This window comes from Solanum lycopersicum, chromosome 4 (genome assembly GCF_036512215.1).
Source record: "Solanum lycopersicum chromosome 4, SLM_r2.1".
Classification (NCBI taxonomy): Eukaryota; Viridiplantae; Streptophyta; class Magnoliopsida; order Solanales; family Solanaceae; genus Solanum; species Solanum lycopersicum.
This window is the reverse complement of record NC_090803.1, coordinates 32,431,864-32,449,618: the sequence shown is the minus strand read 5'-3', so window position 1 is coordinate 32,449,618 and position 17,755 is coordinate 32,431,864. Positions and strand designations below refer to the sequence as shown.

General features: G+C 38.7%; 1 protein-coding gene across 2 annotated transcripts; it reads right to left on the bottom strand.

Annotated features, from left to right (window-relative positions):
* Positions 1-1,907: 1,907 nt before the first annotated feature.
* LOC101251571 (proteasome subunit beta type-7-A) lies at positions 1,908-7,840 on the bottom strand. 2 transcript variants are annotated; one of them, XM_004237184.5, is made up of 8 exons: positions 7,481-7,840; positions 3,326-3,467; positions 3,117-3,213; positions 2,960-3,029; positions 2,763-2,867; positions 2,568-2,666; positions 2,379-2,463; positions 1,908-2,261 (listed from the first exon to the last, which is right to left on the bottom strand). In XM_004237184.5, the coding sequence occupies exons 1-8, from the start codon at positions 7,625-7,627 to the stop codon at positions 2,185-2,187; spliced, it is 822 nt and encodes a 273-aa protein (XP_004237232.1). In that variant the 5' UTR covers positions 7,628-7,840; the 3' UTR covers positions 1,908-2,184. The 2 variants fall into 2 exon arrangements, with proteins under 2 accessions (XP_004237232.1, XP_019069075.1); XM_019213530.3 differs by lacking the exon at positions 7,481-7,840 and adding an exon at positions 3,760-3,890.
* Between the last annotated feature and the right edge of the window lie 9,915 nt (positions 7,841-17,755).

The window sequence follows — 17,755 nt, the reverse complement described above, 5'->3', positions numbered from 1 at the left end:
TCTAAGCAAATATCACTTTCTTGGTGTTAACCAAATAGAAAGTGTCTGCTCTAATACCACTTGATAGAATATGAGCCTTCACTTAACAAGTAATGGACCAGGTCCCTTACTACACTCCAGAAAAATACCAGAAAGTTAAATGCAGTAAAATCAACACAATGATTTTACGTGGAAACCTCCTTGCTTAAGGGAGTAAAACCACGACCTGTCTCACAGGTTTTTCAATCGTTTTCACTAATCTTCAAAAGCAAAAGCGAAACACGATTACACCAAACGTAAGAAAGAGTTATCAATCTTACCGTTAAGCAATAGTCCTCTATTGCTTAACAAGCCTAAGTAGAAAACAATCTACCCAGTAAGCTATCCCACCTGGACAACCTAGACTTCAAACACAATACACCAATTCCTTTATAGATTCAGGAATGGTTTACAGTTTAAGAACAAGAGAATGAATTCCTAAACAACTAGACGAAAAGCTCCAGATATTGTTGTTGTTCTTGGAATAATTCTGCCTTTGCTTTGTAGTAGCTTTTGCAAGAGTTCTTGAAAAGTTTTTATCAAGTTGCAAAAACTGAACAAAAATGTTTAGGAAAGTGCCTTTTATATGAGCAAGTCACTTTCCCAAACTTCTTTGCCATTGGCTGGAAAAGTCACACTTTCTGACGCCATCGGGAAGTGTGCACCTACTTTCAGTACCGTCTCCAGCTGGCAATCAACTGGCTCCTCATCATGAGAGCCGGGTACCTCTACTAGGTCCCAGAGTTTGTTTCATCTACAATACTCAAGCAAGAACCCTGCAACAGACAATTAAGAAACTGGTACCTTTACAAGGTCCCCAAGTTTGTCAAATAATCAAAACTACAAATAACAACATATCAATTCACCTCTCTCCCCCTCTCTCTCTCGCCTCTCTCCTCCCTCTCCCATGCTCGCTCGCCACTCTCCTCCCTATAATATGTAGCTGCAAATCATAATTAGCAAACTATAGCTATGAGACGTAATTAGGCTATTTTTGAGTGGCTATATATACGAAAGTTCCTCTCTTTTTAAAAAAAATAAAAATGAAATTATTTTTGAGAAAAAATTTCCTGGGTCAAAGTCTTGGATCAGATTTCAAGGTCGGATTTTGGAACGGTCATCGGGGTCTTATTCTAATTTAGGTGTCAGGATCGAGTCCAAGATCAATCATGGGGGTTAATTTTCGGATAAAAGATTATTTTCCTGAAAAGTACTTCTTAATCTCAAGCAAAAATTAAAGGATATTTTTTGAAAAGTATTTTACAAAAAAATATTTTCCATTCATTAACCAAATATGAGAAAATATGTTAAAAATACATTTGTTTTCCAAGAAAACTAGTTTCTTCGGTATCAAACACGCCCTAAGTGGAAGAAGGCCTTTCGTCATGTTATTATGACATAGTTGACTGAGAGTTTTTGGTGTGATCTTTTCGGAATGCAATGTACCCACACAGCATAACTTCAAAATAAAGAGAAGTTGGGAATTTTTTTTTTTACAAGCTTGCCGACCAGGCAGCGAGATGTAATTATAAAAAAAAAATTATTAAAAAGTGTGACTCGCTTAGCAAGAAGCTACATATGTTTTTTTTTTTTTTGACAAACGCGCTGCTTGACCAGCAGGAATTATGAAAAAAAAAGCGACATAACTATGTATTTTACGCTGTTAACGTCAGTTAATTCAGAAACACATCTCGCCTCACAGGGAGCAAAGTTTCCCTTTTGGTTAAATTAAAAACTGAGTGACCGTTTATACAATTTGAAGGAAAGAAGTAAATTCCGGCTCCAAACTCTGTAAATGAAAGGTGGAGAAGTGAGAAGAGAAAAGCAGTGATAATGCAATATGTATTTTTATCAATTAAAAAAATCCTCACACAACTATGGCAGAGATAATAAATTTTTTCATGGATTCCTTTCGGCAAATTTAGGACTGATATATTCTTTACTTGGCAAACATCTCTGCGGAACAACCCAAAAAAGCTTTAAAAACTATTGAAAGCAGCAGGGCAACACAAACAAACTACAAAATCCTTCATTTAGCCCAAGCGGATATTTCATTCTCCGGCAACAATTTGTTTGAAATCTATATCTAATAACCAGCACGTCACTTTGAAAATTACAAACACTTGATACTCTGGAAATTGTTTCATCATGCACCACTCCTGGAACTCATTCTTCCATAGCATCTCCACCTTCAATCACCTCTACCATCTCTCTCAATGGTATAATCTTTGTAAGAATAACTTCTGTAACCACAATTCAACCGACCACATTAGTAAAGTCCAGGCGCATTTTTCAGACACTAACTTATATATTTTAACAAGGTATTCCTCATTTTTAATATTGGGTATGACAATACTAACCAGTCTTTTTAGGGAACGAGTAACCCTTCTGTGGGTCGGTCCGGGGATAAGGCGACATATGATTCCTTAAGTACTCCGTGTGACCCTAAAAAATCAGTATAGGAGTTGAAATATTAGTAAAATAGAGAACATGGATACATGTATAACAAGATGAAAAAATTGTCATTGATTGCTAACAGGAGCTTACACCTTTGTTATCACACAGATATCAACATTGCTTCCACTACCAAGATCATTGAACACCCCAGACAATATGGCCTCCGCTACTAGCTTTATCCCTTCATTTTTCTGCACCAAAATTCCATCTCAACCTTTCGATAATTTACAATGTAAAATAGAGGCCAGATTCAATGGACTAAACATAGCTGCAAAAAATGAACTTACACTCAACCCTTCCCGGTATTTTGATTCAAAGATAGCCATAGCTGCAAGGGAACCAGAGCCCATTGTAGCATATGGCAGAGTATCAGTTGATCCATGTGGATAAATCTGAGAAGAGGCCATTAACCAGCAATTTTCAGGATTTTAACAATGGAAAAAATAAGAATATATTAAGGTGAATCAAACACAAGACCACTCACAGTATGCAGATGTGGCCCTGAGACATCAACCCCACCAAGGACCAAAGCAGCTGAGACGTGCCCCTGGTAGCTGGTTAAGAGAGCAATAGTTAAGCCTCTGTGTTAGCAATTTAATTGCACGGAAAGATGTTATTCAACATTAAAATATATGTTTCACCTGAAAAGATGAGACTTCAAAAGAGTGAGAGCTGTCACAACCCTGGATTCATGACCAGTGTGATACCTGTGAAGCTTCAGTTGGGAACTGACCATGTCTGCAAAATAGCAGTTGGTACTTAAAGTGTGAGAGAGACAGAGTAGGATTTGAAACTTGAAAGAGATGTCATTATTGATAACGGAATTACATGAATATCAAACTCAAATTACCAGTTACTGCCTCAGTATCAGCAGCTGTTCCTGCTCCACAGCAATATATGTTATGGGCCATGTAATGAATCTTCTCACAGTTCTTATCAGCAACAATCGGTCCTTCAGTGGCTCGTGTGTCTGCTCCAAGAATGACGCCATCCTGGAATACAAGAGATATTCTTAAGCGGTTACATAAGAATCACTTGCAAAGTCTGCTGGTAAAACATGCACCAATCATGGATACTCTTAAGGGCCACATTTTCCTCACAAAAGATTTAAAGATGTACATTAAACAAATCTTCCTGAGTCTGCTGATCCCTTGTGCAACATCCCATAGATAATCAATCACAGACATTCATTAAAGCTACGTCACCCTTAAACTAAAAAGAAAAAAGAAAAGGAAGATGCAGGTGAATCTAAAATACTGTGAAGAGGAGAAAAAGAAGGAACACCATGTAAGAGTGGAAAAGATATTTTGACAAGTAGCACTCAGCAATGCAGTTAGCTATGTATATGTTACAAGTTTGTAACTATGTAGTAAGATCCATGGAAGTTATACTTCCATGGATGATTGTGCAGGCAGGAAGGTTTTAGATTTGGAAGAGAAGAATTTATTTCTTAATACTGAATTGATACTTTACAATGAACGAGATGACTTCTATATATAGGAGTGTACATCAGTAGAAAAAATGTGCTAACTAATTCTGTTGTCACTAACTTGTGCTAACTAATTCTGTTATAACTAACTTCTAACAACCTCCTCCAACTCACTTTCTGCTAACACTCACTTAGCTATTTCTCTATGGTTCTTAATTTCTTCATGGAAATAGCCTCAAGCTAATAGCTAATACTTCTATCAGTAAAGAATGAGGGTGGTGGCTTTGTTGTGGTTGAAATTTCAAAGTGATGTGACTACTTTTGGAGGATTCTTGTTCCTATGGCTGAGAAGTCAAACCACACCCTTCTTTTCTTACCTCATAATCTTTAAAAGCACACTTCTCTTGATGAGAGGTAAGCTCTAAAATTGGAGGACAGTCCAACCCTTTCTTTTCTTGAAGTTTAGCATGGAGGGGAGGTTCTTCTGCCGCAAATTCATACTAAACTCAACCCTTGACAAGGAATTTAGGAGGTCTTTGCAAGTATATCTATCGTATTGATGAAACGAGTTTCATCGTATTTTTTGTCTAGCTACTCATTCCAGTTGGGATAACATAAATAAAAAACAAAGTTTATGGTGACCAGTAGAAGAAAGTTACAGACATTAGCTACAAACATGCTCGACTCTATGCCATGGCCAGATATTAACAACAAACCCCATATCAGAGTTGTTTCTTTTTTTTTTCTTTTTTTTTTTGAGAGGGCAACATTTTGTATATATTTTACCAAAATAGCACTTAGGTTGTGCTGAAATCATAGTTAACGTGAAAAAGAAGAAAACTGCTCTGGAAACATTATCAAAAACTATGGTGTCAATAGTTGAAACAATATCTTTTATGTATTTCTGGTTAGAACGAAAACAGAAAAGTGCAAAGCAATTTAACTTAATCCTCTGAACTGAACTGCTAGCGTCTTCTAAACATCTGAAATTTCTCTCTTTCTAGATTGTCCATAAAATGCAAGTTGGGACAATCCACCATCTATCTATGTCTGGCAATCCTACACATGCTTCTTCCCAGCTGAGCAAGACCACTGTGATCTTCATTGGCATTGTCCAAACAATACCTCTAAGACTAATGAAGATCTTCTATAGCATGTCCGAGATCCTACAGTTTAGAAATAAAAGAGCGGACTGTCTCAGCTTCTTCATCACACATGTAGCACTTTGAGCAAAGGTTGATTTTTCTCTTTCTAAGGTATACATGAGTCAGCACCACTTACATGGCTAACAACCAAACCAACTAAAAATGCTACCTTGTAGGGTGTTTTAACTTTACAGATGTTCTCCCAAGGCCCATTGGCCACTTGCTGCATGTCTCTGCTAAGAAGCTTGAGCAAAACTCTAAAACTTCCGCTACCGTGTACCTGCCACCAAACTCTATCATATCTCTCCTGTATACGTTTGAATTCCTCCTGTGTTCTATACAACTCAACTAATGTATCCACTTCCCAATCATTCAGATTTCTTCTGAATGCACACAACTCTATTAATGCTCTATCTACTGTTTTCTCTTGCAGTAGATTCAGGGAATAAACGTTTGGAAAGAGATCCTTTAGACAATAGTTGGCAAGCCATTTGTCCCTCCAAAAAGATGTATTGCAGCCATTAAATACACTGATTGTGGTGTGAGCCAAACTGTTCTTATGGATCTGCATAAGGTGAATTTACTTCCTTGTTGATGTTACCTTTATCAAAAAAGAATTTACTTCCTTGTTATCCACTTGTTATCTGGACTATATTTAGCTCTTATTATTAGTATGGCCCAATTTTTTAAAAATCTACAGCAACCTCCACCTCCAGCCTTTGATGAAAAAAGAAAAATTTTCCTTACTTTTTTGTTTTTGACCAAAAGAACAAACTTATTTCTCTATTTTATCTTCTATGTTGGCAATTGTATAAGCTGAGGATCTACCTTCCAAAGAAGAAGTCCTCTCGACCACCAAGCATCACTTTTCATATATTGTGATTCTCTTTGCAATTAATTAGGTTGAAAATATCTATGAGGGTGGGCTTGAAGATGAGGTGAATTGGAAGTGGGGAGGACAAAATCAATGAGGAATGCCACTTATAGAACTTGTTATCCCTACTTCTACTAGGGAAGTTATTCTCCTCATCTTTTAAGATTCTTGTTTTCCTATTAAAAATGTTCTCCAAAAAATTTGACCAACTGAACATGAGAAAATTGAAAAACATCTTTTTCCATACCGAGCACATCCTAAATTGTACTTTTTATCAACTGATATAGGTTAACTGTCTTGGAATGGATATACATAAACCTGCTAATGAAGGTTGGGAAGATCAATAATAATGAATGGTCAAATTCATGGTTCTATTCCGTTGCAAAAACAAAATCCTAGTTTCAAAATCATGGATCAATTCATCCCACAAATAAGTTGGTAGAGTTTGTCAAACATTCCCTTCAAAGGACTCCAAGGGAAATATAGGCAGAGTTCTCTCATATTTATATATCAAACTCAGTAGGGAATTATGAACTCCATACTTCCAAGCAAAATGAATTAAGAGAAGGGGAAGAAAAGACGGGAAGAAATCCTAAGTCACAAATCCAATATTTTCTTGTGCTAAGCAACTTTATTACTTCATCTCTTCTCTTCTTCGTGTCCCTCAAAACAAGGGTGTAGGTATTAATGAAAGACGATACCTTCAGTAGTAGCAAGCATTTTGAATCCTTTAGAACGATTAGCACGCTAAACTCCCGATGCCTAAAATAAAACTCTCTTTTTACTCCAAATTGTCAAAGGATCTCCAAAAAAGACAAGCTTTTGACGGTAAGGCAAAGCTGTTTTTCTTGCACAGAATCCTCAAAAAAAAGTCCATCTAACATATGCTTCCAACAGACAAACATTTCGATAGATACAACCTATGAAATCTATTTCAGCACATACAATCTAATGCATATGAAGATTTCCATCTTAAGAAACTTCAAAAGCAATGAGATAAGTCTCTCCTGTAATCTGCAAAACCATAGAGATCTAGTCCAAACAAATAAAAGCAAACAACTAGTTACAGAGTCAGTAACCACTCCACTCAAATGCCTTAGGCCTGAAATGATAGCTTTCCCAACTAAATGAAGAGATCTCCATGTTGTACTGCAAAGAAAATGACCAAAACCAAATGTCTTTTTCTCCCTTAAATAAAAAAATAATTAAAAAAAATTTGCATCTCGATGAAATACAGCAGGCAAATGCTAAAGCCCTGTGCCTATAATACTAGGCTGATTTCCTTTTCTTCAGTCCTGCATTTAAGGTTTGGAGCAGTTTGCCTGTACGTGGAGCATTCCCCCACCACTATAGATACCAAATAACTTTGTCCAACGGAGTTTAGATATAATGCAAGAGATCACCTACCGTTTGTTTTCAATGCTTGTTTTATCTCATCCAAAAAAACATTCAAAATGTATAAGGATTTAGCTCAACGGTGTCCAGTGATATGACAAACGCAGTTAAGACCCAAAATTTGAAAAAGAAAATAAAAAGACAAGGGAACTTCTGGTGTACCTGAAAAATTAAGCCAACAATGGTAGTACCAGTCTTAAGGAAAGAAGGAGACCGAAGTCCTTTTTTCAGTAGCATCTCATTCCTTCTGCACAAATCAAAGCTAAACCCACCCTTTGAAGGAACATCTATTGTTGCGTTAGATGCCATTAGAGACTGAAAACGCACTCTTGATCACAAAAACTAAAGCAACAGAGTTTGCGATTTTCACCGGAGAGCTGATATCATATGTATCATCTTTTAAATTAACCGAAGCTTGGGAAATAAGAAAACAAGTGTTATTTTTGTCGGGGCAACAAAGGTTTTGGGCATATTTTCAAATTTTATTCGACCCGATATTGCACCCTACCAATTCAAGTAGTCACTATGTTTCAGGTGTCTCTTTTGCTTCTTTAATGAAAATCTATTATTAAAGCTATTTTTAAGTAGACAAAACCATTCTTGTAAAATTAAATACTTTATAATATAATATCATCATTTTAAATACGATAATCTTACATAAAGATCGTTAAGGGCACATACCTGTTGAGGAAGATATTATCATAGAGAAAAGCGGAAGCGTTAGTTGTAAATTGATTTTTACCTCCTTGCCCCAACTTTATGTTATCACAAAGCGTTAACGATGAAATTATTATAGAGAATATGTGGTTAACCCTAATGTGTGGAGGGAGGACCAATTTATGGAGGTTATGATTTAATATGGTACGTCCATCAAGTAACCAATGTACGGACGAGATATATTCCTTATTAAATCTAATTATGGTATTACTTGGATTATAAGTAAATTTGGGCCATAAGTAAGAAATAATTAATAATAAAAAATAATAATTCTTACATTCTCCCACTTGGCTCAAAGACCATATAACATTAACATTTAATAAACATTAGTTGCGCATACAATAGATCTATTCTATAATGTCCATCATACATACCACAATATAACAAACTATTAATGCGAGTTATGGTGGTTTTACATAAATTTTGAGTTACATACTTCCTTCCATATACTACTACATTAGCAACTTATCATATTAGGTTCATAAGCTATAAAACATATAACATTACGGTCCACAATAATGTCTCATAGAGACTCATCTCGTAACTTCTCAAAACAACAATGTGTACACCATTATGAGAAATAAGATGTTCATTAATGTATATAAAAAACACATAATTTGAGCTCAAAGTGTAAAACATCATAAATATATTAATCATAAGTATAACCAAGACTCATTCTTTGAACATGTTATGTCACCTTTTAGTTCTGGCCTTTTATCGTCTGCCAGACGACGTAGCTCCGCATATTTAGAGTCATGCTGCTGACTATTAGATGCTTTCTTCAATAGTTGCACTTCACTGTCAAGACTTTCCACTTTTTGGCAAAGTGTAGTTATGGCAGTTAGTATTTTTTTCTTGTATATTTGGACTAGTTTCCTCGTGAGAGATAATCTACAATATCATTCTTGTCAGTTTTTATCACTTCAATTGTAAATGTAAAGTCTAATATATTTAATACTAATCTCCTTATTTCTTTTGTTGTAACTGAGTCTGTTACCTTTTTAGTTATCCACCATTTTACTTGTATATTATCTGTTCTCACAATAAATTTGTTATAAACAATATATGGTTCAAATGCTAATAAACATTTATATAATGCGAATAATTCTTTTCTATTTAATGGTGTTCTATTTTTTTCTTTTTCATATTTATATTTTAAAACTCCTCCTTAACTATGATTACTTGAATCTGTTTCAACAATGTAAGTAAATGATCTATTTTCACCAGGAAAATACAATTTTGGTAATTTTTTACATAAACTCTTAATATGTCTTATATGTTCTTTATCTTTATTGTCGAAATGATATTCAACATCTTTTTTAAGTTTTTTATGTAATGGTTTTAAATGTTATGCTAATTTTGGTATATATTCTCTTACTTGGTTTACTAATCCTAGGAATGATTGCAATTTCTTTTTTGTATCTATATTTTCATCAAGGGTGATTATTTTTTTTTTACATGTATGGATAACTATTTTAACCAATTAGAAAATTGTATTGTCTATATAGATGATATATTATTATATTCTAAAACACAAGATGAACATATTAGATTATTAGAAAAATTTATACATATAATTAAACATTCAGGTATAAGTTTAAGTAAAAAGAAAGCAGAAATTATGAAACCACAAATAGAATTTCTAGGAATACAAATAGATAGAAATGGAATAATTGCAAATTTTCAGGGATCAATTCCACTGAAACATTGATATCTTCCAGCATACCGACCACAAAGCTAACATACGGTCTTCTGCAAGTTTAAACATACATCCACCTTTCAACAATAGAAGATTAAAGAATTGAGACCATTTATTTTTGTTCTACATCATTCTTTGGGCACTGCATGAGATTAAATTTGTCCCCTTTTTTTGAATAGGAACTCTTCCCGCTGAACAATTGTTCATATTAAATCTCTCTAGAACTCTTTCAGTATAGCCCTTTTGAGATAGTTTCAATAATCCTTGTGATCTATCAAAGAATATTTCTATCCTTATGTAACGACCTGTTTAGTCGTTTGGAGCAACAGACTCCAATTCTGGAAAAACTGGCAGAAGCGACGGACCCCACGATGGATCATCATGGGCACGACGGACCGTCACAGGGTTTCGTTTCAAAACACTTAGAAAATCTGAAATTGGGTACTGAAAATCGACTCTAAACACTTAGAAAATCTGAAATTGGGTACTGAAAATCGACTCTCTAAACTTCGTGACCGAATGGCAGGACGGACCGTCACAGGCGTGACGGACCGCCATAGATTGTTCAGTGGAAATTGACTCTCTGACCCTTGCGACGACCTGCAGGACGGACCGTCGCAGGCACGACGGCCCGTCACAGGTTGCGCAATCCCAGTCTGGGTCGGATTTCTTGATACGTTTTAAGGGACGTTTTTGACTATTCTTGCCTTAATTATAAAGTTCGTGGGTTTATATTAATAACTCAAATTCTTGGGGGTTAAAAGAGGTAACCCTAAGTTAATTAGTGGGGTATTATTGCCATCTTTTATTCTTAATTATATACTAATTAGGGTAAAAGAAAGAGGGTTGGAATAAGAAAATAGAAAGAACAAGAAGAGAGAGAGAGAAACAATCGAGAAGAAGAGGAAAACACCAAGCTTTGAAGATTAACTTGCTTGATTTCAATTCTTCGGTGGAGGTAGGTTATGGTTTCATGCTTTCATAAGTAAACTCTTAATAGTGAATGATATGTATTGGTAGTATTGTAAACCCTACTATATGCTTAATGGTATGTTTGCATGAATATGATTATGTGATTGTGATAAGATAAGCATGATGAAAATATTGAATCCCAAATCTTGAAAAGAAACTTTAATATACATTATTAATGATGAGGCCTTGGTATAGAAGAAGGCTTGATGAATTAAAGTAATGGGATTGATGATGCCTTGGTATAGAGAAGGCTTGATGATTTACAGAATGATATTAGTGGATCGGAGTGTCACGTTCCGACACATAATATTAGTGGATCGGAGTGTCACGTTCCGACACATAGTATTAGTGGATCGGAGTGTCACGTTCCGACACATAGTATTAGTGGATCGGAGTGTCACGTTCCGACACGTAGAATTAGGGGATCGGAGTGTCACGTACCGACACATATAGGGGATCGGAGTGTCACGTACCGACACATATAGGGGATCAGAGTGTCACGTATCGACACATATAGGGGATCGGGTGTCACGAACCGACACGTAGAATTAGGGGATCGGAGTGTCACGTACCGACACATAGCAGTAGTGGATCGGAGTGTCACGTTCCGACACATAGTATTAGTGGATGGGAGTGTCACGTACCGACACATGTAGGGGATCGGAGTGTCATGTTCCAACACATAGAATTAGGGGATCAGAGTGTCACGTACCGACACATAGTAGTAGGGGATCGGAGTGTCACGTACCGACACAAGAGGAGGAAAGATAATGAATCTTGAAAGATGATAATATACTAAACTTAATATACTTAATTCCCAAATGAGTATGGTATTGAGGCTTGAGCCCTCATGGAGGAACTTGATGGTACTTACTGATGATTATAGTACTTGTTGTTGCTACATGTTGAGTTTTATAGTTGATTTATGATATTACTTGATATATACAGTTCTCTATTTTGAGTTGACCGATGATATCTACTCAGTACCCGTGGTTTGTACTGACCCCTACTTTTATGTTTTCTTCTTGTTATTGTGGAGTGCAGCAAACGTTCCGTCATCTTCAACTCAGCAGTGATTCTAGCCAGTCTTCGTCATACCGGATATTCAGGGTGAGCTAATGCTTCTAGCTTGGACTGGGTCTTCTTCTTTAAGTCTTGATGCCTTGAACTTCCGGCATGGACTAACTTCTTATGTATTTTCAGCTTTTAGATACTCTTAGTTTAGTACTTTAACGGTAGATGTTCTTGTGATGATGACTTTCAGATTTTGGGAATAATAATAGTTATTGATTTTATTAATGAGTTTAAGTCTTCCGCATTACTTTTTGTTGATATTATATTGAAATGTTAAGGTTAGATTTGGTTGGTTCGCTCACATAGGAGGGTAAGTGTGGGTGCCAGTCGCGGCCCGGATTTGGGTCGTGACAAACTTGGTATCAGAGCATTAGGTTCGTTGGTCTCATCACACAAGAACAGGTCTAGTAGAGTCTTAAGGAACGGTAGGGGGACACCTTTACTTTTCCTTGAGAGGCTATAAGACTTTAGGAAAATTTCACTCTTTTATTCTTTCTTTCGTGCTACTACTTTAGTCCAATTGGTATCTAGGCGATACGAATTGGTATCTGACCGTCTTCACTCTCTTTCGCAGATGGTTAGAACTAGAGCAACGACTACGCCAACACCAACACCGGCCAGACAAGAAACAACTGAGCCAGCCACTGGGGTTGTGGCTCGAGGGAGAACAGCGGCAAGGGGCCGTGGTAGAGGTCGTGGGAGGATGTCCTCTAGAGGAAGAGGACGAGCACCTAGTCCATCATATGCTAGGGCGGTGACTCCTCCACCGACTGAGGAAGTAATAAGAGAAGGGGAGGATGGGGAAAATTAACAAGTGCAGAATGAGGAATTGCCACCCCAACCCACCCCAGAGATGATCAATCAGGTTCTCGCTTATCTTAGTGGGTTGTCTTATCAAGGTCAGGCACCTCCAGTGTTTTCTGCACCAGCACCACAGGCTCCGGAGGTACAACATGCGGCTACTATGGCTCCCCGCATGGATGTTCCATTGGAAATAGGCACGTTTCCACGTCTGACTACTGGGCCTATAATGACAAATGATCAGCATGAACTTTTCAGTAAGTTCTTGAAATTGAAACCTCCAGTCTTCAAGGGTGCGGAATCTGAGGATGCTTACGATTTTTTGGTTGACTGTCATGAGATACTACACAAGATGGGTATAGTAGAACGGTTTGGTGTTGAGTTCGTGAGTTATCAGTTTCAAGGGAACGCCAAAATGTGGTGGCGGTCACATATTGAGTGTCAACCAACAGAGGCACCGCCTATGACTTGGGCCTCATTCTCTAGCTTGTTTATGGAGAAGTATATCCCCCAGACTTTGAGGGATAGGAAAAGGGATGAGTTCTTGAGCCTAGAGCAAGGTAGGATGTCGGTTAATGCTTATGAGGCTAAGTTTCGTGCACTATCCAGATATGCCACTCAACTCTGTTTCAGTTCTCAAGAGCGGATTCGCCGGTTTGTGAAGGGGTTGAGGTCAGAATTGCGGATTTCGGCCTTACAGATAGCGGCAACGGCAAAATCCTTCCAAGAAGTGGTAGACTTTGTGATAGAAGTGGAAGGAGTGAAGCCAGATGACTTCACCAAAACATTGACATCAAAAAGGTTTCGGAAGGGAGGTGAGTTTAATGGTTCTTACACTAGAGGACAGGGTTCGGGAAGTTACTCAGTCCGACCAATTCAGTCTTCACTACAGACTGTAGTTGGGGGACCACCTCAGACCGGTCAACACTTCTCCGAGGGGCCTATGCTTGACTCCAGAGAATGTTATGGATGTGGGAAGATTGGACATATTAGGAAAAATTGTCCCAGACAAAGTTATAGACCCCCAATAGCTAGAGGTAGAGGTGGTCATGGTAGAGGCCGTTATTCTGGAGGACGTGGTGGTCGAGGTAATGGTGGTCACCAAAACGGCAGAGGTAATGGGCAAACTGGGGCCACTACATCACAACATGGTAGGGGCAACGGACAGACGAACGATAGGGCCCATTGTTACGCTTTCCCTGGGCGGTCTGAAGCGGAGGCATCTGATGCTGTCATCAAAGGTAATCTTTTGGTTTCTGATTGCATGTCTTCTGTATTATTTGATTCCGGATCCACATTTTCTTATGTATCTTCCGCATTTGCTAATGGTCTTAATTTATATTGTGAATTGCTTGACATACCTATTCGTGTTTCTACTCCGGTGGGTGAGTCTGTGATAGTTGAAAATGTGTATAGGTCTTGTCTTGTAACTTTTGTGGGGAGCAATACTTATGTAGATTTGGTTATCTTAGAAATGGTCGATTTTTATGTAATTCTGGGTATGACTTGGCTTTCTCCGCAATTTGCGATCTTGGATTGTAATGCTAAAACGGTGACGTTAGCCAAGCCTGGGGCAGATCCGTTAGTGTGGGAGGGTGACTACACTTCCAATCCGGTGCATATCATCTCCTTTCTTCGTGCTAAGAAAATGGTTAGTAAAGGGTGTTTAGCTTTCTTGGCACATCTCAAGGATGACACTACCCAAGTACCTTCGATTGAGTCGGTTTCGGTAGTCCGCGAGTTTTTGGATGTGTTCCCTGCAGATCTTCCTGGTATGCCACCAGATAGGGATATTGACTTTTGTATCGATCTTGAACCCGGCACACGCCCCATTTCTATACCCCTTTATAGAATGGCTCCCGCAGAGTTATGAGAGTTAAAGGCCCAACTTCAAGAGTTGTTGAGCAAAGGCTTCATTAGGCCAAGTGCATCTCCTTGGGGTGCTCCGGTTTTGTTTGTGAAGAAGAAGGATGGGAGTTTTCGAAAGTGCATAGACTACAGACAACTGAATAAGGTAACCATAAAGAACAACTATCCTCTTCCTCGCATTGATGACTTGTTCGATCAGTTACAAGGTGCTTGTGTCTTCTCTAAGATTGACTTGAGATCCGGTTATCATCAGTTGAAAATACGGGCAACGGATGTGCCAAAGACTGCTTTTCGAACGAGGTATGGGCATTACAAATTTGTAGTGATGTCTTTTGGTCTTACGAATGCCCCTGCTGCGTTCATGAGCTTGATGAACGGGATTTTTAAGCCATATTTGGACCTCTTCGTGATCGTATTTATTGATGATATATTGGTATACTCAAAGAGCAAGAAGGAACTGAAGAGCATTTGAGAATGGTATTGGAAATGTTGAGGGAGAAAAAGCTTTATGCCAAGTTCTCTAAGTGTGAGTTTTGGCTAGATGCAGTGTCCTTCTTGGGGCACGTGGTTTCTAAAAAAGGAGTGATGGTGGATCCTTCTAAGATTGAGACAGTGAAGAATTCGGTAAGACCTACTAATGTGTCAGAAATAAGGAGCTTTGTTGGGTTAGCTAGCTACTACCGCCGATTTGTCAAGGGATTCTCTTCTATTGCTTCCCAACTGACGAACTTGACTAAGCAAAATGTTCCATTTGTATGGTCGAATGAGTGTGAGGAAAGCTTTCAGAAGCTCAAGACTTTGTTGACTACTGCACCTATCCTTACCTTGCCAGTAGAGGGTAAGAACTTCATTGTTTATTGTGATGCATCTTATTCGGGTTTGGGTGCAGTGTTAATGCAAGAGAAGAATGTGATTGCTTATGCTTCGAGGCAATTAAAAGTGCATGAACGTAACTATCCAACTCATGATTTGGAATTGGCTGCGGTAGTGTTTGCATTAAAACAATAGAGACATTATTTATATGGGGTTAAGTGTGAGGTCTACACGGATCATCGTAGCCTCTAGTATGTCTTTACTCAGAAGGATTTGAACTTGAGACAGAGGAGATGGATGAAACTACCGAAGGACTACGACATCACTATTTTGTATCATCCGGGGAAGGCGAATGTTGTAGCGGATGCTTTAAGTAGAAAGGCGGGAAGCATGGGAAGTCTAGCTCACTTGCAAGCTTCTAGACGCCCACTGGCTAGAGAGGTTCAAACTCTAGCTAATGACTTGATGAGATTAGAAGTAAATGAGAGGGGAGGATTGTTGGCTTCTGTGGAGGCAAGATCTTCCTTTCTTGACAAGATTAAGGGAAGACAGTCTGATGATGAGAAACTGCGCAGAATTCAAGATAAGGTATAGCGAGGAGAGGCTAAGGAAGCACAAATCAATGAGGAAGGTGTTTTGAGGATCAAGGGAAGGGTATGTGTACCCCGCGTCAATAATTTGATCAACACTATTCTGACAGAGGCTCATAGTTCGAGGTATTCGATACATCCGGGTGCAACCAAGATGTACCGTGACCTAAAGCAACACTTTTGGTGGAGTAGAATGAAGCGTGACATTGTGGATTTTATTGCCAAATGTCCAAACTGTCAACAAGTAAAGTATGAACACCAAAGGCCCGGAGGAACACTTCAGAGAATGCCCATTCCGGAATGGAAGTGGGAAAGAATTGCAATGGATTTTGTGGTTGGTCTTCCGAAGACAATGGGTAAGTATGACTCCATTTGGGTGATTGTTGATAGGTTAACTAAATCTGCTCATTTCATTCCGGTCAAGGTGACTTACAATGCAGAAAAGTTAGCCAAACTTTACATCTCGGAAGTGGTGCGATTGCATGGGGTTCCACTATCCATCATATCAGATAGAGGTACGCAGTTTACTTCTAAGTTTTGGAAAACATTGCATGCGGAATTGGGTACTAGGTTGGACCTTAGTACTGCGTTCCATCCCCAGACCGATGGTCAGTCTGAGCGAACGATTCAAGTGTTGGAGGATATGCTTCGTGCGTGTGTGATAGAATTTGGTGGCCATTGGGATAGCTTCTTACCCTTAGCGGAATTTTCATACAATAATAGCTATCACTCAAGCATTGATATGGCTCCACTTGAAGAATTGTATGGTAGGAGATGTAGGTCTCCCATTGGTTGGTTTGATGCATTTGAGGTTAGGCCTTGGGGTACCGACCTTTTGAGGGATTCGATAGAGAAAGTGAAGTCTATTCAAGAAAAGCTTCTAGCGGCGCAAAGTAGACAAAAAGAATATGCAGACCGAAAGGTTAGAGACTTAGAGTTCATGGAGGGTGAACAAGTCTTGTTGAAAGTTTCACCAATGAAAGGGGTGATGCGGTTTGGTAAAAGGGGTAAACTAAGTCCAAGGTACATTGGACCATTTGAAGTACTTAAGAAAGTAGGAGAGGTGGCTTATGAGTTAGCCTTGCCTCCAGGGCTGTCCGGAGTGCTTCCGGTATTCCATATGTCTATGCTGAAAAGATATCATGGGGATGGAAATTACATTATCCGTTGGGATTCAGTGTTGCTTGATGAGAACTTGTCTTATGACGAGGAGCCTGTTGCTATCTTAGATAGAGAAGTTCGCAAGTTGAGGTCAAGAGAGATTGCATCCATCAAGGTGAAATGGAAGAATCGACTGGTTGAAGAAGCCACTTGGGAGAAGGAGGCAGATATGCAAGAAAGATACCCACATCAGTTTACAGATTCAGGTACTCCTTTTCGCCCTTGTTTTCCTTCTTGTGATCGTTCGGGGACGAACGATGGGTAAATTGGTATCTATTGTAACGACCTGTTTAGTCGTTTGGAGCAACAGACTCCAATTCTGGAAAAACTAGCAGAAGCGACGGACCCCACGACGGATCGTCATGGGCACGACGGACCGTCGCAGGGTCTCGTTTCAAAACACTTAGAAAATCTGAAATTAGGTACTGAAAATCGACTCTTTGAACTTCGTGACGGAATGGCAGGACGGACCGTCACAGGCGTGACGGACCGTCATAGATTGTTCAGTGGAAATTGACTCTCTGACCCTTGCGACGACCTGCAGGACGGATCGTCGCAGGCACGACGGCCCGTCACAGGTTGCGCAATCCCAGTCTGGGTCGGATTTCTTGATACGTTTTAAGGGACGTTTTTGACTATTCTTGCCTTAATTATAAAGTTCGTGGGTTTATATTAATAACTCAAATTCTTGGGGGTTAAAAGAGGTAACCCTAAGTTAATTAGTGGGGTATTATTGCCATC

Bases quoted from the DNA above. Each gene is read 5' to 3' on its own strand.
- LOC101251571 (XM_004237184.5), bottom strand. From the start codon at position 7,627: ATGGCATCTAACGCAACAATAGATGTTCCTTCAAAGGGTGGGTTTAGC. The intron at 3,214-3,325 runs GTAATTTGAGTT...GCTATTTTGCAG, and splicing joins TGATACTGAGGCAGTAACTG to ACATGGTCAGTTCCCAACTG. The intron at 2,464-2,567 runs GTGTAAGCTCCT...CTGATTTTTTAG, and splicing joins ATATCTGTGTGATAACAAAG to GGTCACACGGAGTACTTAAG.